The sequence below is a fragment of the Sarcophilus harrisii genome, chromosome 3 (assembly GCF_902635505.1).
Source record: "Sarcophilus harrisii chromosome 3, mSarHar1.11, whole genome shotgun sequence".
In the NCBI taxonomy this organism is placed as follows: domain Eukaryota; kingdom Metazoa; phylum Chordata; class Mammalia; order Dasyuromorphia; family Dasyuridae; genus Sarcophilus; species Sarcophilus harrisii.
Window position 1 is genome coordinate 319,686,636 of NC_045428.1, and position 22,017 is coordinate 319,708,652.

Below are 22,017 nucleotides of genomic sequence, written 5' to 3' on the forward strand. Positions count from 1 at the left end.
CTACAAGGCAATGATATTATTGTGTCCTGATTGATAGCAACTACCAAGACAAAAAGATCTTAAGACAAATTAATCGAGGTTCCAGAGGTCTGTTGTGTCAAGGCTTCCTGATAATCTATCTTTGCAGCCATAGGCACATGTGTGATCATTAGTGGTCCAGAACCAGGGAAATAATCTAGTTCTAGTTGGGGCTTTTAGACTGACCCTGCCACTAGCTAGCTTTGTGATTTTGGATGAGAATTAACGTTAACTCAATGTACTTAGTCTCCTTCCTCATTTATATAATGAAAAAGGCAGTGGTTTTCCCTTCCTTTCTCATGAAATTATAGAGACATCAGTAATATAGAGCAACACTTAAAACTTTTTCCACTTGTGACCCTTTTTAGTCTGAGCAATTTTTATGCCATCCCAGGTATATAAGTATATAAAATAGGTATATAAATCAAACATTTACTAATAATAAATCATATTGACCAGTTCTGATGGATCAGGCCATCCTCAGCAACGAGATCAACCAAATCATTTCTAATGGAGCAGTAATGAACTGAACTAGCTATGCCCAGAAAAATAACTCTGGGAGATGACTAAAAACCATTACATTAAATTCCCAATCCCTATATTTATGCACACATGCATTTTTGATTTCCTTCACAAGCTAATTGTACAATAATTCAGAGTCTGATTCTTTTTGTACAGCAAAATAATGTTTTGGTTGTGTATCTAAGTTATATTTTAATATATTTAACATCTACTGGTCATCCTGCCATCTAGGGGAGGGGGTGGGGGGGGTAAGAGGTGAAAAATTGGAACAAGAGGTTTGGCAATTGTTAATGCTGTAAAGTTACCCGTGTATATATCCTGTAAATAAAAGGCTATTAAATAAAAATAAAAATTATAAAAAAAAGATAATAAATCATAAAGAAATTTATTTTAAAACAATTTTACCATTTATTAAAGATGAAAGTAAATTTGCTACTAATGAGATGAATGTGCTTTTTTATTTTTACATAAAGAATTAATCCTGGTGAAATATTTTGATACCTTTTATTGCTGTTAAAATTTTCATGACCCCCATATTCAGTTATTTGACCACATATGGGATTGTGACTCACAGTTTAGGAAATTTTGAAATAGAGTATGGAAAAATATTTGGAAGTATCTAAAATACTGTACATATGCAAAGTAAAATGCCACATCATATTTAATTATATGTAGGCATAAACATGTGTGTATATGTGTGGCATAATGATTAGAATGCTGGATTTTGAGTCAGGAAGATCTGAGTTAAAGTTCTACTTCAGATATCTACTTAGCTACCTTGAGCAAGACCCATGACTGTTATCAACCTTAATTCCCTCATCTGTAAAATAAAGATAAAAGTACCTACTTCCCAGAATTGTTGTCAAGATTAAATGAGAAGACACGTGCAAAATATTTTGCAAAGCTTACAGCAATAGATAAATTCTGACTATTATTGTTATTGTTATTATATACTTATGTGGGTGCATAACCACACAGGCTCAGAAACTGTTGGATTTTATATCGAGAAAACAAAGTCCTTAGGCTTTCCAAAACACAAGGAGGGATTTGTGCTGCATCTTCAAAATACAGACAATATTTCTTTACTGGGAGCTTAACTTTACAACTTCCACTCTTGTTCCTAATTCAAAAAAGCAAAACAAGTCTTAATCTTTGTCCTTTATGACATTTATGAAAGTTTTCCCAAATCATCTCTTTTTCAAGTATACATTTCCACTTTTTTCAAATGATTCTCCTATGGCACACTGTGTAAACCTCCACTCTTCTGGATATTTTCTCTGGATGACTTTAGTCTTGTTAAAGTCCTTCCTAAAATATAGCTAGAACTGAATATAGTTCTCTAGATGTTGTTTGACCACAAGGACAGGACAATATTGATCTTTCTTATTCAGGACATTATCAATGTTCTGAGTAATCAAAATCCTAAGAATGAGTCAGCTTTTTTGGTTTTCTTTGGGTCCAGAGCAACATGGCCACATGTTCTACATTAATATAAAAGGGGCTTTGTCCCAGGGCACCAAATTTAAAGGACTCTAAGAATACTTCTATAGCTAGAAACCATAGTGCTTAGCATTTAGTTGGAAAGAATAATTCATTAAAATAGGAAGTTGCTATATGGAAGGCTGGGCCAGTTCTTCAGCCTGTTCTGTTCCCTCTGTCTTTTCCCTCTGTCCCTCCCCACAAAAAAAAAAAAAAAAGCAAAATCCAAAAACTTAGGGTGTACTTTGTGTTTCTTCCCTGAGGTAATTTGTAGTACTTACCTCAAGTACAATTTTGTGATACTTGAAGTACAATTTTTCCTAGTTATGGATTTGTCAATTACTAGTTGTTGTTGTTCTATTACTACCACCACTTTTTTCTTCTCCTTCTCCTTCTTCCTCTTCTCTTTTCTTTCTCTTTCTCTTTTTCCCCTCCTCTTCTTCCTTCTCCTCCTGTAGTTAAGATATTTGCCCAGGATCATATAGCTAGTAAGTTTCTGAAGCAAGAGTTGAACTCTGCCCTATCTGAATCTTCCTCCCAACTCTCTTGCCCACTGCCTGCCTGCTTTAATGTTAAGCTGGTGGTGTATGCATAGCAGCTTTGTAAAGAGAAGAAGCCGGCCCTGGCTATGGGTCCTCCTGGTAATCTTAGTTCTACCAGCCAGGAAATCCAGAAGAGGCAGCTACAGTAGCCTCTTTGAAGGCAGGAGGGCCAGAGATGCTGCTGAGAGGGCAGGGAGAGAAGGTACACTCAGAAAAAGGAAGCTGAGCTGTGGTACTCTGAGGGACAGAAAAGTGACAACCCCTGCAATATCACTTCAATTCTGGGCTTTTCCATTAGTACTCAGGAAGCAGATATAAATAGTTATCTCTATAATGTCTTCCCCTAAAAGGCTAGGAACTCCTTGAAGCCAGGAACACTGGTCTTTGGAAGCTTTAAATCTTTCCTAGTGCCTAAAACAGTGTTCTAAGGTTTGCTAAATTGGATTGAATGTTCCCTGTTAGTGGAAAATATCTGCTAGTTAGGGTAACTTTCTGTATTATTGGGACAACATGCAGTACCCTCTGGGTACTCAAAGTGTCATGTCCAGCTGCTGCAATAATCAAATGAGAAGATAGACATAAATGCATTTTGAAAGGTTAAAAGAAAACACTACTCAGGGGACAAACATCTACAACTTTCACAGTTGATTATTTTCAGTTTCTCCAGTATATATAGTGTGTACAAACTGGTGTATATATTTTTGTTTTTTTCCATTACACTGTGAGTAGAGACTGGGGATCATTTTCTGCCTTTCTTTGTATTTCCAGTGCATAACTCAGTACCTGTCACATAATAAATACTACATAAACATTAGCTGTTATTAGTAGTAAATGTTTATTCATTGACAGATATTTATAAAATAGTGTGGCTCAAAAGAGTCTAAAGCACAGAGCCATGTAATAATATCCGAGATAGGAAGGATCATCTAGTCAAATTCATTAATTTTATAGATGAAGAAACTGAGGTTAGAGAAATAATTTGTCCAAGATCTTATATAGTTATCTCTTCCATGTCACAGGCTAGGGGTGTGGCACCCTCGTCTAGGAAATCTTCATAAAATGTTTTGTCCCTCTCTTTGTAACAGAGAAGTCTAATTTTTTTCTTTTTCTTTTATGGGGATGTTTACAGTACTTTATTGTAAAATTTGGGTTAAATGTTTAGTCATAGTCTACATGTAGGTCAAAGCTGTGTCATCTGCTGGATCTTCATTTGCAGCTTCCACAAAATTCACCTCAAATTCTCATTTACAGTAATTTTTGATATATCAAAACCTTTATGGGGAAAGTTGAGACTGTAGTGACGACAAAAGAGAGTCTAGAATATAGTTCACTTGATTCCAAATCTAGTGATCTTTTTATTGAATTATCTTTTGGGGTCTAGTCCCAGTTTTGACACAATTATTTGTGGCAATTTGTGGCAACCATCTAACTTTTATGCCTTTATTTTCTCATCTGGAAAATGGGGATAATAACACTTTTTGCTTGTTTGTTTTGTTTTAAAATTTCTCTTTTTATTCTTAGTTGGTTGGGTGGCACAGTGTATATAGATTGCTGGACTTAGAGGCAGGAAGAAAAACTTGATTTTAGATCCTACTTCGGACATTTACTTAGCTGAATGATCCTGGTCAAGTCACTTAATTTCTTCTTCTCTATTCCAAGAATGGGGTGGGAGACAGTCATAGCCCCTGCATGGCTATATCTCATTTAAAAAGTTTTATGAGTAGACTCTGTTGGGGAGAAATACACTCTGATGTAGTTCCTGAGCCCCTACTAGTGTGTTTATCATTTATACATATCAGTTACAATAATATAATTGATTCTTTTTTTTGGTTGTTGTTTATGAAAAAACATTTTATTTAGTAGAACAAAACTTCACCTTAGTCTCTTTTAAAATGAAGTTTAAAAATTTACAAAAATAAATATATTAAAGTAATTCATGATAATCCTGTTTAGTGACCTTCTAGTAGTGAGATATCATTGACTTTTAAACTTGAAACATTTACTGAGCAGGCAAAAAAAAAAAAAGAATAATGATAATATTACCATTTACTCCATATAAGGCAAAATCAAGTATATTAAAATATAACAGTATAAAATATAACATAAACACTTTTTCACTAATAGAAACAGTACCTAAAGAGGGAAGAGTGGACATAAGAAGACACAGGAAAAGACCCCCAGATGCTCCCATGGTGGTGGTGGTGATAGGGCAGAGGAGCAGGAAATACTTAAAGTTTTTTTTCCCCTCAGTTCTCAGTTCATCTGCTCTTCTCTTCCTCCATTTTTGCTCCACTTATTCTGTCTTCTGTGCTTCTTTTTTATGCCCATTGCTTCTCTTGCCTTTTCTTTTCAAATGGAATTTATCCACTGGCTTCTGCTTTCTGGCTTCTAAGGCCTCACATTAAGGTCTCTTGATAAGTAATGACTTATTTCTAACTTAGGTTGAGAAACCCAACATCTATATTACTATCAAGTATAACACAAGTAGTTATTATTACAATTCCTCTGTAGTTTCCAAACACATCTCCAGAGTCTCCCAAGAAATTCAGACTAGCTGCTTGAAAACCATGCATTGAAGCCATCTTTAACATCACTCAGTTCTTGTCTCTAGAGCTACGTTCAAATACATTCAGTATGTTTATCTGAGAGAATGCTTTTGTTCAAGTTTTCACAGTTGTTTGGGTTTCTTCAACCTGCTATTTTATGCTATTTCTTATATCAATGTCCTTTTTTTGCCCCTTTCATCAAATCAAATATCCAAAAGCCTTACCTTATAACTGTATAAATTTTTCTGGATCTGCTTTCTTCACTGTCTTTATATCAGTTCATAAAGTCCTCTCCAGTTCTTCTGAATCTATTTCTTTTACCAAACTTGCATTTGACAGTAATGTAACATCAAGAATACTAACCTAATGCCATCTAGGTGTCAAAGGGGATAGAGCACCAGCCCTGAAGTCAGGAGAACCTGAGTTCAAATCTCATCTCAGACACTTAACACTTCTTAGCTGTGTGACTTCAGGCAAGTCACTTAACCCCAATTGCCCTCAGCAAAAAAAAAAAAAAAAAAAAAAAAAGTCCCTGGAAAAATCTTACCGAGATGACTGATTTAAGGTATTTACTCAATAACTTCTATTCATAAAGAAACCAAAGGGATACATTATTATTTTAGCCAGTGAGTCTAAAATCTTGAATGTGCATGTTACTGCTTCTATTGTGTGAAGAGAAAGTTTTTATTTGAAAATCTGCATTGTGATTTCTTCCTGTTTAAGTTAAGGTATGTGTGTGTGGGGGAAGAAAGTATACTACTTCTATCTATTAAGAGTATTTCAAATATCTAATGCCTCCCAGGCGCCTTATTTTGAAACAGAGGGAGATATTTCTATGGCTTTCTGACAACACTGCAATAATTGAAAGGAAATTGAATCAGTGTTAAGGATTTTCATGAGCAGTTGGCATCCTACTGTATTAGTAATTACTTTTGGTGTTCCAGCTGCCAATGGCAATTGTTCAAACACTGAATGAAAAGTTCATTTTTTTTCCTCAGAATCACAAGTGACTCCTCTAATCTCTTCCAATTAAAAAAATGAATTTAAATTGAGCCTTCTTAATATTCTAACTATCCTCTGGACAGGTTAAAGAATATTACTTTTCATGGAAATATTTTGAGGCTTAGGTAAACTTTGAATTTCTTTTCTCAGGGTGTTAGTTGCCCAGGTACAGGGGAAACTGGCCAGCTTTCTACTTTTAACTAGGGAGAAGTGAAGTTGTGGCTGTTTCTCGGACTCCTCATTTTGTCCTTCTTGGGTCTGGACCTACCAGTCTCTCATGCTCCCTGTTTTGAGTGCTTTTTTTTTTTTTTTTTTTTTTTTTTTTTTAAAGGCAAAGTCCTTCTTCTTAGGCTCCTTTGGTTCTCCCCTTCTGGCTGCTGCACGGGCCAGCTTAGGACCCATGGAGTTTTATTTGACTGGAGTGTGGTACCTTCTTACAGCCATCCAGATGGACTCTCAAGCTGTGTGTCTTTGTGACTATACCATCAAATGCCCCTTTTGACATCTCTGAAAGCTTGCAGTTAAATGACCCATTCCTAGATTAAACCAACCTTGAGACAGACTTGCTTTTCATTCTCCTGCTCGAGATTGAATAACATCCTGGCTAGGGAGTTCCACCAGTTTTCCCCTCCCCACTTCTTTCCTTTTTGCAACTAACTTCGCCTTCCTTCACAGATTGGTGCCAGTGCCCTTTGGAGACCCTTTGTGTAATGTGAGCCTCAGTCCGAGAGTGGAGGAGGGGTAGGGGAAGAGGTGGTGAAAAGGGTAGGTTACTAGTTAAAACCCCTGTTCAGTTTGCTGCAAGCAGAGCCAGGGCTCTGAAGGCTGGAATGTGAAGCATGTGCCTTTTCTTGAGTTCCCTATTCCATCCCTAGCTCTTCCAGATTGGAGGACAGAAGTCTACAAGCCCGCCTCTTTTTGGTTTGTTGAGGGTTGTACTTGACACAAATGGTTTGAAGAGCTTGGTTTATTCCACGAAGGAATGTGAAGGTATTGTCCAATGCAGCAGCCAGCAAGAGAATAGCATCGAGCAGATGGAGTTCTGTCTGGTATACCTCTAGAGTTTCTTTTTGGGTTAGGGCTAATTCATCCTAATTCATTTTGTGTTTCTGATGCTCTGGACTAGTTTCACTTCAAGACTTACTGGATTGAATTACCACTCAATGCTAAAAGGCTCAGAATGAAATTCACCTAATTGAAGATGGACCTTTTTCAGATTGATTCTTGAAATGTATTGACCCAGACAGAGTGACTCTTTGGATGGATGCTCATGGAAATTGTTTTGGAGGTCAGTAGGAGAGGCTGACCTTTATTCCAGAGGAAGTTCCCTGCTTTTAGAAGAGTAGGACAGGACTGTACAGCTTTGGGGGCAGCCTTCTGTCTTTTCTGTCAGAACATTGCCAAAAAAAAAGTCCATCGAACCTCCTAACCGGAAAAGTGAGTCACTTGGTCTTTGGCCCTCTCAGAGCCCATTTCCAATTGGCCTTCCCTATTCAAGTTGCACAGTGGTGTGGGGTCACCATGGCTGGTATGAGACTCCAAGATCTGGCATCCTCTGAGCTATACCGACGCCGGCAGGATCGGCAGAGCAGCATTGGCTTGTCCCTGAATGGTGGGGCAGAAACAGCCGGGATACTTGGGTAGGTCTCTTGAGATGAAGGGGCTGGTATTACTGGAATGTTTCCTAAGGCATACTTGACATCTTCTGAGGCGGGCTTTTGTCTCCAGACAGTCTAACTGGGCTTAAGGTGATATATTCTTTTCTGGTAAGTGCGTAAAAGAGACCGGGATGGAGACTTTTAGCTTATTACAATAACAGGAAAACAACAATAATGAAACTTTGCTCCTTTGAAACATCTCCCATATTCTCCAGATTCAGTGTCATCCCTGTCAAAAACAGGGCACATTGTTTCAAAAAGAGAAAAAACTTGTAAGGACTAAGAGTAGATGCAGTTTTTTTTTTTTAATTTAAGATTTTAAATGCATTTGAGCTTGATGTTATCTATGGTCAACATTCCCAATCAGGGCCTGTTGCTGATTTGATTTTGCTAGACAAAGTCTTCTTCACCCTTTATTAGCTTTGGACAGTGAAGGAAAATATTCTATTGAACTTGAGATGCATCCCAAAAAAGGAAGGAGAGAGAAATCAAAGGGAAATAATCAAGTCATTTGGTCTTAGATTTGGCCTGCCTATTGTTGAATGATTTGGGTTTTGTTTAAAGTGCCTTATACTTTTTAAAAAATTGGTTAATATTTTGTTAGTTTAAAAATAAAACATGCTGTTTCCCACTGACTCCCCAGTTTCCTCATATCTTTCCTTGCAACAGGAAGAACAGTTAACTTATCATCCATACCTAAAGGTTATGTCCTCTGTGCCTCTGGTTTCCTCTTCTATGCCAGGGAACAGGAGGAGTGTTTCATTCTCAGTCCTTTGTAGTGATGTTTGCTTATTGCATTGATTAGAGTTCTGAGATTTTCAGTGCTGTTTCCCTTTATATTATTATTGTCATCCTGTAAATTGTTCTCCCAGCTCTGCTTATGGCACTGTCACTTCTTTCAAGTTTTCCCAAGTTTTTTTTGAATTCTTCAGTTGTCATTTCTTAAAGAGTATTAATATTCCATTATGTTCCTATCCCCCAATTTACTTGTTGTCATTAATATATAAAACAAGCATGATCCTAACTAACATACTCAATGCCCTTAAATTACTACCATTAAGTTTTCTGATAGAAAACAACAATTAACCCTTTGGAGGTAAGAGGGTCTAAAGTTCTTCATCCTGTGAGTTAGCATTCATTAAGAGATCCAGGAAGTTCCATTTGTAGGATAATATAGCTACAGATGAGCTGGCAGGAAGCCTGCACTTTGACTTTTTAGACCCAAGACTGAGTGTTGTATTGTTGGCCGTTAGAAAAAAAAAATTGCTTTGTGATAGTCAGTGAACAAACATTCTATCAAACACTTTACGTGCAAGACAATATGCTGGGTAATTCCTGTATCTGAGAGATACAGAAAGCTAAAAAGATGTGATCCATATTCTTACCACCTAGTAAGGGAGATAAGACAGACATAAAATTACTAAAAATAGAATCAAAGTGTGTTAGAACTGGAAGGAAGCTTAGAATTTATCTAATTCAACATTCTCACTTTATAGATGAGGAAACTGAGGCTCAAACAGAGGAACTAGCCCCAAATCTCATTGTTAATGGCAGGCTCTGGAGTAAAACCTGAGTTTTTGTATTTTATCTCACAAAAGAATATATTTTGTGTCAAACAGCAAGAATTTCCAGGAAGTAAAAGATCCCTGGGGGCTTTAGTGATTTCAGAGAGGAGCTAGGGCTTGATCTGGGCTTTGGAGGAAGAGTAGGATTTAGATAAGAAGAGAAGAAAGGGGTGATGGAGGATACAGGATGTTCCAAACTGAGAGGATGGGGGAAGCAGAACCAAGGAGCTAGAAACGTGGATTTTGTATGTTTGGGGATACTGAGTGGATCATAGATATTTGGAAATGGGAGTAAAGCCATCTGGCTGGAAAGGATGTTTGAATAAAGGAATAATGGAAATCAGGGTTATAAAGGCAGGATTATACAATTTAGCTCATTTTAATACTATCCAGAAAGTATTTATGAAATGCCTAAGATGTGCAAAACTCTGTATTAAGTGTTGGGTGAAAAATAGCCTCCTTTTCCCATTCCACCTACCAAGGAAGGATCTTGCTCTCTAATAGGAAGTGGAATACAACATTTGCATGGATAAGTAAATGTATGATAATTTAAGGAGCCAGCACTGATAACTAGTGTTAGGTGGAGAGAAGCATAAATGCCAAGATTTCTAGAGTGGGAGGAGAAGAGAAAGTGGATTTTAGGTGTGAGGTGGGGAGAAGGGGGAGTCATATTAATTTGGGGAGGTAGCATGTAGGTCAGGTTGACTGGAAGGTAGAGTGTAATGTGAAATAAATGTAGAAAGAACCAGATTGGGAAAGGCTTTAAACATTTGGAGGAGGATTAAAAACATTTTTTAGAAATCTTTTTTTATCCCAAAGACAACAAGAAATAATCAAAGAAACTTCTTGAGCAAGGGAATCTCAATTTGGGTTAGATTAAATCTAGAGGTAGAGCATTAGTAATCATTTAACCATTGGAACACAGGATCGATAGAGGATACTGAGCTAGAACTTAGGTTATTATTGTTCATTTTGGTTGTGTCCAACTCTTTGTGACCCCACTGGGAATTTTCTAGGCAAGAATACTGAAGTGGTTTGCCATTTTACAGATGAGACAATTGACCAAAGCAGTTAAGTGATTTACCCATAGTTAGTGGAGATTTCTGAAGCCAGGTTTGACCCATTGAGCCCCTTATCTGCTCAGACCCGCTGACAGACTCAATATTGGGGGAAAAGTTTAAGAGGTCAAGGATAGTTAAGCTTTCTCTCCATAGCAAAAATAGGGAGTACTGAAGGGTGAGCTCTTCAGAAAAGGAGATGATGAGTTCTATTTTAAATATACTGAGTTTTGACATTGTGGTGAAAATGTCTTAACAGGCCACTTGAAATAGGAAACAAATTAAAGAAAGGGGACAGACCTGGAGACATAGATATAGGATTCTTATAAACTGAGTAATTTTGGATTGTTAAAGTTATCGATGGTAAACAAATTTAAAGCCCATGCTCAAAATATAATTGCTTACAAAGCAAATTAGATTTATTGGAATTTCTTAGCAATTAAGGGAGACTTGGATCAGACTTCCTGACTATAAGGATTATTAGGTACTTAAGAGTTTATTGAGATGGACTCTGTGGAATAATTTTCTCCAATGTTCTCTAATGGTCATATATAGTCATACAACTTAGGGTCCCTATTGGGGTTCAAAGAACTCATGTTTAACTGTATTTCATATACTGAAATTTTTTTGGTTCTTTTATCTTTTATAACCCTATGTATTTTATGTTATACATTTAAAAATATTAATCAGAGAGGGGTCTATTACATAGAAAAGCTTAAGAACTGCTGATCTAATAATTAGATACAATCCATCAGAAAAGATATATATTTTTTAATATCCCCTTCTTTCTAGTATATAGTTAGAGGTGTGGATTCTAAGTTGTTTAAGACATATCATTTTATTAATGTTAGGAACGCGAAGTGAGGAAACTCTCTTTACCAGCACAGCACAGAGGGCAACTATGCAACTTGAGGTGTTACCTGGGGCAGATAAAAAGACTTGCCCAGGATCACATATCTAGTGTCTATGAGAGGCAGGGCCTGAACACAGCTCTTCTGTCTCTTTACTCTCCTCCCCACTCCAACCCCCTATCTTACAAAAAAACTTAAAAAAAAAAAAGCAAACATTTACAAAGCTTAACATTTTTTTCTTAAAAACCTAAAGTTTCAGCAAAACTTTTCTGAGCAGGGCAGCTAATTGGTGCAGTGGATAGAGCACCAACCATGAAGTCAGGAGTATCTGAGTTCAAATCTGGCCTCAGACACTTAACATTTCCTAGCTGTGTGACCCTGGGCAAGTCACTCAACCCCCATTGCCTTAACAAAGAGACAAAACAAAAAATTTTTCTGATCAAAGAATAGGTGGTATTCTTCAAAAAAATTATATAATTTCAGAGGGAACGAGATGGATGGAGATGAATTAGTATTTTTATAGATAAATTTATCAAAGAGATCATTTTATCTATGCTTCTCATTGTTTTATGTTGTTCATTTGTTTTAGTTGTATGTGACTCATGACCATATCTGTGTTTTGGGTTTTTTTGGACAAAGATACTGGAGGGGTTTGCCAATTTCCTTTTTCAGTTCATTTTACATATCAGGAAACTGAGGCAAATAGGATTGTGTGGTTTTGTCCAGAGTCACAGAGCTAGTGTCTGAGGCCACATTTGAACTTAGGTCCACTATGTGAACTATCTGCCCACATTTCATTAGGAAGATAGAATTGTAGAAATTCTACCAAAAATATGAATTTTATGTTTATGACATCCCCTGTAAGGCTTCCCTGGCTTTTGTCAAGTCCAAAAGAAAACCCCACCTTCTCAAAGAAGCCTTTCCTAATTCTTCTTAATCCTAATGCCTTCCCTCTACAATTTATTCTACAATTTATATCCTTATTTGTACATAGTTGTTTGCATATTATCTGCCTGCTAGACTGAGCTCCTTTGAGATGAGGGGCAGGGAATCTTTTTTTTTCCCCTTCCTTTGTATCCTCAGTATTTAACTCAGTATCTGGTGCATAGTAGCTTAATAAATTCTTAGTGAGTGGTTCACTATATATTTAGGAAATTCTTCTTTGTATTGAATTTGCTTTTCTGTGACTTGCATCCTTTTTCCTGGCTCTGCCCTCTGTATTGAAGCACAATGTACCCACTTTATCTTTCATATACAACTCTTCAGCTATTTGAAGAAAACAATCATCCCCCCATAATAATACTAACTTATACAACACTTTCAGGTTTATAAAGTACTTTCCATATAGCAATCCATTAAGAGAAGTATTATATTGTTTTCTTCCATATGCTTCTATGGTAACATTAACAATAGTTTTTTAAATCACCAGATAACATCTCTAATTCATATTTATGAATTAATATAAAGAAGAACCAACTATAGGTATTCCACGTTTGAATACAAAACTTGTTTACAGTGTTATACTATTAGTGTAATTGCTTTTTAAAAACTTATTATTGTCGTTTAATCATTTTTCAGTTGGGTCTGCCTCTTTTGGGGTTTTCTAGGCAAAGATCCTAAAGTGGTTTGCCATTTCCTTCTTCAGCTCATTTTACAGATGAGGAAACTGAGGCACACAGGGTTCCCAGGGCTACACAGCTTGTAAGTTCCTGAGGGGCTTCATATGAATTCAGGTCTTCCCGACTCCAAGCCTGATACATTCACTACTGCAACATCTTTCTAAAAGCTACTTGTTAGCAAATGGGTCATGAGTAACCCCAACAATCAATAATAAAACTTGTACTTTTATTGCACTCTAAGGTGTACAACCCTTTTTCCAAACAATCTTGTGAAGAGGTAGTGTGCGTGTTGTTATTCCTGTTTTATAGGTTATAGATAAATTTATCAAAGAGATCATTTTATCTATGCTTCTCATTGTTTTATGTTGTTCATTTGTTTTAGTTGTATGTGACTCATGACCATATCTGTGTTTTGGGTTTTTTTGGACAAAGATACTGGAGGGGTTTGCCAATTTCCTTTTTCAGTTCATTTTACATATCAGGAAACTGAGGCAAATGGGATTGTGTGGTTTTGTCCAGAGTCACAGAGCTAGTGTCTGAGGCCACATTTGAACTTAGGTCCACTATGTGAACTATCTGCCCACATTTCATTAGGAAGATAGAATTGTAGAAATTCTACCAAAAATATGAATTTTATGTTTATGACATCCCCTGTAAGGCTTCCCTGGCTTTTGTCAAGTCCAAAAGAAAACCCCACCTTCTCAAAGAAGCCTTTCCTAAGCTACCCAGAGGCTAAGGGGTTGGCCCAGATGACACAGAGCACAGATGTTGTGGTTACAAGTGTTCCTCTCATGTTTATAGTCAGTTTTTGATTAACCATGCAAATAGGATGGGAAGATAGAGATACTGAATTTAGTTAATCTCAGACTGGTTTCCCAACGGGCACTGGCACTTGTGGACTGAGTGCCCAGAGGGCTGCTGACTCCTGCTTGTCTCTGGGATCTGTGGCCCTGAGAGGTTAGGTTTCTAGTACTTTCAGTGACTGCTGGGCTTTCCATTAACAATCAAAAATTGACTTTTTTTTAGCCAGGATATTTGCTAAGGTGTTATTGAAAGAATAGTAAACTCTGGGGTGCCATCTCCCACACATACACAGGAAAGAGTGGACACAGAGGCAATTACACTGTATTCTAATTGATTAAAGATTTATTGACCTCTTTTAAGGCAAATTCTTTAAGACTAGATACTAAATTGATTCATTTAAAGTACTTGGGCTTTCTGTGATTGTGTTAATTAGTGTTATGGTAGTTCCTTCTGTCTTCCCTTCTCATATCCTTACAAAGTATTCATATTTAGCCTCAGAATACAGATTAAGTCACATTTCTACATGAAAAGTTGCAGAAACATTAGAAAACAGTTCTGACCATAACTTCTTCCATTTGGCCCAGGGACTGTTTCTGCTGATCTTAGCAACATACTGAAGAACTTTGCTGATGTGTCCCAATCCAATGACCTAATTTGTAGTTGGAATAATTCTGCCTCCCATCAGAGATGGAAATACTCCAGTGTCTCTGACAGCCTCTAAAACACATAACTTCATACTCCTTGGTAGGATAGTAAACTATTACAATCCATGAGTGTGCAAATCCTTTGAGTGCAGGACTTTTGTTTTTGAAATCCTGGCTATTAGCACAGTGCTCTGTACACAGCAAACACTTAATAACTGCTTGTTGATTGATTGAACCATGGACACACTTAACTCCTATCCCTCTTGCTTCCCAAAACCTCCCCTCACCTCCACACCCATAACTTTATTTTTCTGAGACAAGTGGGTATGCCAGAAGAGCTTGGCTTGCAAGTCCATTTTATTTCCCTGCTAGTTTGATGCAAGCAGGGGGCGGGCAACCCATACACACACACACAAAATTATTGTAAATGTCAGTAGCACTGTGAACCTTAATTGACAATGTTGGCATTTTAGAGAGTTGAGGCGGGTAGAGGGGAGTGTTATGTTCCTCCCACAGCTTGGTGGTTTGGCTTGTCTGCCTCTCAGACATGCTCTTGGCTCTATCTTGCTTGTTGTCCACTTTGGAATGGGGGCAGAGAAAGAGGAGTGGCATTTTTCTCCTTGGGGGATAATCAGGCAGACATTGCATTCTCTGTTCCCTCCTGGAATGTGTGAAGGAGGGGGAGGATTTGGAATTTTCATTCTTCCACTCTCCTTCCCTTCACATAAGTGCTGATGGCTACTGTAAAGCCAGGCTAGAAAGGAGCTGATGGCTACTGTAAAGCCAAGTTAGAAAGGAGCTGATGGCTACTGTAAAGCCAAGCTACAAAAGAGCTGATGGCTACTGTAAAGCCAAGCTAGAAAGGAGCATTTGGGGACCCCTAGACTACAGTTCTCTCTGTGAGTCCCTTGTGCTTTGATAAACCCCTTTGATTTATCTTTCTGACATGTTTCCCCTGGTTCAGAATCTTCCCAGGCCCTGTTCCACATATTTTAGTGATAACACATAGAAGGTCCAGTGTCATGGGAAGGAGGCTATGATGAATGAACAGCTCTATTCATGTTGCAATCAGTGGAAGGATGTTTGAGCCTGAGGAGCTTCTAACTCCCTGGTGGTTGTTTATTTTAAAATTTTAGTTGTATCATTAAATTTCATATGAGAATTATGTGTAACTGGAAGGGAAGGGTCTTTTAGAGAAAAGTCCTGGTCCTTTGCCCCTCTCTCCCCACTTTGTATAATAATCCTGCTTTTATCTCCTGTACCACTTAGAATACAAGAATACTTCACATAGGGCACTCCTACTATCATGCGGTTAATGTAACTCAGATAATGTTTTTAAGTCATTTTTCAGTTGTGTCCAATTCTCTATGATCCCATTTGGGATTTTCTTGGCAGAGATGTTGGAGTGCTTTGCCATTTCCTTCTGCTCCTTTGATGAATGAAGGACTGAGGCAAACAGAAGGGTCATGCCCAGGGTCACACAGCTAGTAAGTGTCTGAGGCCATGTTTGAACTCATGAAGATGAATCTTTCTTGTTTTAATCCCAGAGCTCTATCCACTGTACCATTCTATCATTCCAGCTGTCCATTCTTTCAGTTTAGAAAAGAATTAATAAATTGAGTTTTACTGAAATGAAGAATGTGTGTAGAAAATTAAAGTCAAATAAAGTTAGGGAGGTAGATGAGAAAAATATTATGCAGGACCTTAAATGATAGATTGGAGAATATTCGTTTTTCCCATATGTAATAAAGAGGCATAGAAGGCATTTGAAAAGCTGATAGTGGAACCTTACTTTAGGAAGACTTTTTGGAAGCAGTATGGAAGAAGGGTAAATAGTTAGCTGGAAGACTTGTTAATATCAATAATAGTTCATAACTAAGCTCTATCCTTATAAGTAAGGTAAGAATAGAGGTAACAAGCAGTTAATCAATTAACAAATATTTGTCACATACCCATTTTGGACATGGCCCTGTTCAAGTGGTTTTGTAGTATGCAACAAAATAATAGATATAATATACAGGCTTTAAGGTGCCCACAACCCAATTGAAGGACACCAAATTAACATAGCATTTCAGTGCTAAATTGTGACTTAAGGAAAGGCTCTGAACCTGTGATTTTCTTGATGTACAAAGTATCAGAGTGCAGTTTATTAACTTAAAACTGCAGTAAGATTTTTGGTTCACTTTCTCAGCAAATGATAGTCTTAGAGAGTTGCCTAAAACAGTGGTGTCAATATAAATTAATGCGGGATGCATGTTGACTTAGAAAACCACAAATTCACATTATTTGTGTTCTGTTGTGTTTTTATTGGCAACTCTAAGTTGTATGTTAAAGACTCAATGTCACAGGAGTTCACAGAAAAGAAAGCTCCCTGCAGGCTAATGTGATCAGAGACCACTTCATGATGTGGAGGGATCTGAACTAGGCCTTGAAAGATGGAGAACTATGTAGATATGGGGAGATGGGAAAAGCAATAATAATAAAGTCTGGGCCCTTGGGTGGAGAATGGTTGCTGAAAGGCTGTATTCGGGCTCTGGGAATGACATTATGTCATCAGCTCAGGAGTCATTGAATTAGGAAATTCAGATTTCAGAGTTAGAGGATTTCCTGTTTATTTCTGATTTGTCTGAGCTACAGGAAAAAAACCAAAACCCTCAAACCCCAAAAGCATCTTGCCCTTTCCAAAAGCTAAATTGGTAGTTAATATCAACACAACTTTCCTTCTCTGTCGGTCACTTGTTTTTCCATTTGACAGCCAATGGGAAAAGGAAGTAATGTTATTTTAAAAAATGTAACCACATTTGTAACTTTCTTGGCTTTTTCTAGAACTCATCTAAAGTGCCACCTTCTTCTCTGGGCCTGTCATTATCCTTCCATTGAAATTGCTTACTATTTCCTTTGTCTGCCTTTTATATTTATTTACAAGTGTACATATTTCTTCTCAATAAAATAGAATAAACAGGACAAGGAATGTATTGTTTTTCTCTTTGGATTTCCAATAACCTACATGTATACCTGGTACACAGCAGGTGCCTAATAAATACTTGTTGAATGAACATCAGAGACAAAATTCTGACCTGGAAGGATTTAGGGCAGGGGTCCTCAAACTTTTTAAATAGAGGGCCAGTTCACTGTCCCTTGACTGTTAGAGGGCTGGACTATAGTAAAAACAAAAACTTTGTTTTGTGGGCCTTTAAACAAACTTCATAGCCCTGGGTGAAGGGGATAAACGTCCTCAGCTGCTGCATCTGGCCGCGGGCCATAGTTTGAGGACCCCTGATTTAGGGGCTAATCTGATGTGGAATTCCTATTTTTATTTTTAATTGTTAGCAATAATAGCTAACAATTACATACTGCCTTAAGATTTGCAAAGTGATGTCATTTGTATCATCTCATTTGATTCTCACAATAGACTGTATAGGTGTGATTACATTTTACAAATGAGGAAACTGAGGCTGAGTGCTGACGTGACCAGGGTCACCCAGCTAATAAATATCAGAATAGGCCTTGAACTCAGGAGTTCTTGACTCCAAGTCCCAACTTGTTTCTTTAAAGACAGAATGGACTCCCAGCTCAGTTTCTGGTTTGGACCTGATTGGGACTGAGCTATATCTGAACTGTAAAATGGCGGGGCCACAAATGCTGTTATATGAGGTTCCAAGTGTCTGTGATCCCAAATAAGTAATAAAATGCAGAGAAATTCTGAGACTGGGGACATTTTCTCTTCTTAGCCCTAGGGCCTGGATTACAGAAAAAAATTCTTAACAGAAAGAATGAGAGAGATGTTGCTCTAAACTTCGCTCCCTTTACCCCTCTAGCATGTTATCATTTTTGGATGCCATCCAGAACCTGACTGATTTTTTTCCCCATTTATTCAGTAACATGTCTGATGCCCTGGCAAATGCCACATGCCAGCGCTGTCAGGCCCGTTTTGATCCATCTGAAAGGATTGTGAATAGCAACGGGGAGCTGTATCATGAAAATTGTTTTGTCTGCGCCCAGTGCTTCCGGCAGTTCCCAGATGGACTCTTCTATGAGGTGAGGATGGTTTGCTCTGGTGCCCTGGCCTATGGCTGGGCCTTTACCCTGCATGCTCCTTCGGAGAGATGGACTGCTGCTGTTCTAACCTTTGGCTGCCCCATGCTGCTTTGTTCTTAGTCTCTCACTCCTTCTCACTGGCTGCTGGATCTGCTCTGCTTTTTTTTCTCTGAATAGCCTTGTTTCTAAATTCCAAAGCATCTGAGACTTCTCCCTTTGGCAATCAGTTTATTTTTATTTTTTATTTTGCCATCATAGAAAAGCCAGGTAGCTAAAGTTCTGAGACAGAAGAGTATTATTGTGTGGAGAGTAAGGTGAACACTTACTACCTCTGTGTGCTTAGTGGAGTAACGTTCTTTATACTTACACATAATTTGTTTTAAGTTGTAAGGAAATGAAACAGGAAAAAAAGAAACATTTTTAAATGTAGGGAGATGTAACAAAAGGGGATTGCTAAGGTCTCCTCCAAGTCTGAAACTCAATTCTAATTGTGCCTTTTACCCCATAGATAGTGTCACAGAGCGCAGCACTCGGAGCTTTCTACCATTTGCTTCCACTCTTCCTTTCTAGACTCGTCTCTTGTCCATCCTATGACCCAGACAAACTGGACAACTCTGTTACCCCAAATTCCACACATTCCTTCCACTTACCACCATGGCTATAATGTCCGGCCCTCACCTTATTACCATATTACCATCAGTTCAGTCTTCCTTGTTCAATCAGTTCAATTGTTTCCAATTCTTTGGGACTCCATTTGGGGTTTTCTTGGCTACTTATTAGCTGGATGACCCTGGTCACGTCAGCACCCAGCCTCAGTTTCCTCATTTGTAAAATGTAATAGCACCTATACAGGTGATCGGTTTGCCATTTCCTTCTCCAGTTCATATTACAGATGAGGAAACTGAGGCAAGCAGGGTTCAGTGACTTGCTAAGTGTCACCCAGGTATGAGACTGAGGCTTTGAACTCAGAAAGGAGCATTCCCTACTCTGGACCCAGCTCTCTACCATTGTGTCACCTAGCTGCCCCTGCAGCCCCAACACAAATTCTACCTGCTCCTTTCTCTCCCTTCCTCTTAGATACCTTTCTTCTTAGACCTCACCTAGCATTTTGATTCACACCTCTCTAATGTGTTTATGTAATATTACATATTCATTTTCTCCCTTTATATTTTATTCCCCTTAGAGCATAAATGGCTTCATGACAGGGATTAGGTCTTCTATCTCTTCCAGGATCAGCATGATGTTAAGTGCTTAAGGCAGAATAGGTGCCCAAGTAATCATTATTTGTTTGTTCCATAGAATAATTACTCTGATATTTGCCACCACTTGCCTTCTATTTGTTAAAGGGCTGAAATAACCCTTACTGGCTTTACCCTTTTGTTTCTCTTATCCTTCTGTTCCTCCCATTTCTGATTCCTTCCTTGTGTTTCTTCCTTTTTTGATCGAGTGATCTCCAATGCTCCTGTTTAAGGCTTATGTGCAAAATCTGGGTTTTTGAGGAGAAATACGATGGAAATATGATCTGTGATAGATGAATCAAAAAATAAAGGTACCCCAGAATCTCTTACCCCTTTTTTTCTGTGTATCTCTTACAGTACGAAGGTCGAAAATATTGTGAACATGACTTCCAAATGCTGTTTGCACCTTGCTGTGGGACTTGTGGTAAGTAATGAGGATGAGACAGCAAAGGGCAAGGGATTTGATTTTAGAGGAAAGAGAGGTGTTTGAGCAAGTGTTATTTGAGGGATGTAGGGCAGGGAACCTGAAAAATCACCCCCATTGTTTGTTATGGTGCCTGACATTTAGCTATGGGAAAATTACTCATTTACTCCTTGTAAAAAATAGATGCTCTCTTCTCTCCAAACGCACTTCCTTTTCTGAGTCTGCTGACAGCATCTTGTTTAGTCATATCTGAATCTTCATGACTCTGGACCATCACATGCCAATTCTGTCCATGGGATTCTCTTGGCAAAGATACTGGAGTCGTTTGCTATTTCCTTTTTCAGTGGATTCAGGTTAAGTGACTTGTACAGGGTCACAGCTATTATGCATTTAAGGCTGGATTTAAATTCAGGTCTTCCTGATTCTAGGCCCAGTAGTCTATCCACAGAACCATCCAGGTGCTTCTCCTCGAAACATAAACCCTTTTCTTATTATCAGCTGAGAACAGATCTCTGAGAAAATATGAATTAGGATAATTATTTGCAGTTCTGTAGAAGCCAAGAGGGGAAAGGTGAGGCTATTATGATCCTGACTGGACAGATGGCAGAGTCCCAGAGTTGGATGAAGGGCCAGCTCTGAAAGAAAATGAAAATATAATCCAGAGATGGCATACCCATACACAAAACACAGTTATTTTCTTGGCACTTGCTTTAGAAAGTAGATTTATTTTCCCTGTTGGAGGTTATTTTTCATCTCCTGGAATAGTACATTGGAACAAATCTGGCAAACCACAAAGAAAATATAGGAAGAGTGAAGTTGTTAAGTAGGAGTGAATGCATTTCTTTTCCTACTCAAATCTGATTTTTTTATTTTCTAGGAGAATTCATTATTGGCCGTGTCATCAAAGCAATGAACAACAATTGGCATCCAGAATGCTTTCGTTGTGAATTGTGTGATGTGGTTCTTGCCGACCTGGGCTTTGTGAAGAATGCTGGGAGGTGAGGAGCTGAGGTCTATTGGGGCAATGGAAGAAGAATAGAGATTGGGGAGGAAGTAAAGAGGGAGAAAACAGGATTTGGAGAGGGAATGTGAGCTGAAGTAAGATATAACTGATATGGAAGTCACCAGAGCATGGCAGAAACAGGCTGGAGACTTGGATATGAATCCCAGCTCTTCCCCCTCTTGATCTGGGAAACCTGGAGTAACCTTAACCTCTCAGAGCCTCTGTTTCATCATCTCCAAATGGGAGCAACTTTTGCCTAATCCAACCATGTCTCAGGGTCACTGTTTTAACTGAATAGCTCAAATTTCCATAGTACTTTAAGTTTGCAAGATGCTTTTGTATTATGACATTTGAGTCCCGTAACAATTTTGTGCTCTTGTCATCCTCATTTTACAGATGAGAACACAGAAATACAACCAGTAAACCTCTGACTTGTTCTACCCACTGTCTGTAAAGTAGGAAGAGCTATATGAATTCTAATCAATCAATAAACATTTAGGAAATGACTTCTCTGTGCTAAGCACTGAAAATATAAAAAGAGGGAAAAAACAATCCTTGCCCACAAGGACCTCAAATCCAAGGCCAGAGAAAACATGCAGACAAATATATACAAAGCAAGCTAAGTACAGGATCAATAGGAAATAATAGAAGGAAGGCATAGGATTAAGAAGGGTTGAGAAAGACTTTCTGTAAAGAGATGGGATTTTAATTGGGATTTAAAAGAAACTAGAGAAATCAGTAGTTGGAACAGAGGAGAGAAAGCATTCCAGGTAAGGGAGCAGCCGGAGAAAATGCCTGGAACTCAGGTGGAGTGTCTTGTTTGTGGAACAGCCAGTAGGCCAGTGTCTTTGGTTCAAGGAGCTTGTAAAGGAGAGTGAAGTATTATGTGATAGAAAGAAAAAAGGGATGGGAGTACTGGTTTAAGGGTTAGGCATAAGAAGATAACCCTAGGAAAATGTTACACTTTGGATTGGGAAAACATGGTGGCTAGAATTATTAAGAAGAA

At 38.1% G+C, this 22,017-nt stretch overlaps 1 protein-coding gene across 4 annotated transcripts in view; it reads left to right on the plus strand.

The window, feature by feature from the left end:
• LIMS2 (LIM zinc finger domain containing 2) overlaps window positions 1-22,017 on the plus strand; it is an 85,152-nt gene that overhangs the window by 27,969 nt on the left and 35,166 nt on the right. For 2 of the 4 annotated variants that reach the window (XR_002769731.2, XM_023499146.2), the window contains exons 1-4: window positions 6,474-7,749; window positions 18,187-18,346; window positions 19,942-20,008; window positions 20,886-21,006. Coding sequence is in view for 3 of the 4 variants with exons in the window: in XM_023499146.2 (XP_023354914.1) it covers window positions 7,631-7,749; window positions 18,187-18,346; window positions 19,942-20,008; window positions 20,886-21,006 (467 nt within the window). In the remaining variant the exon portion in view is untranslated. Of the gene's footprint in view, window positions 1-6,473; window positions 7,750-18,186; window positions 18,347-19,941; window positions 20,009-20,885; window positions 21,007-22,017 lie in introns of those variants that run through there. The other 2 variants (XM_031959864.1, XM_012544642.3) reach the window with 1 other exon arrangement.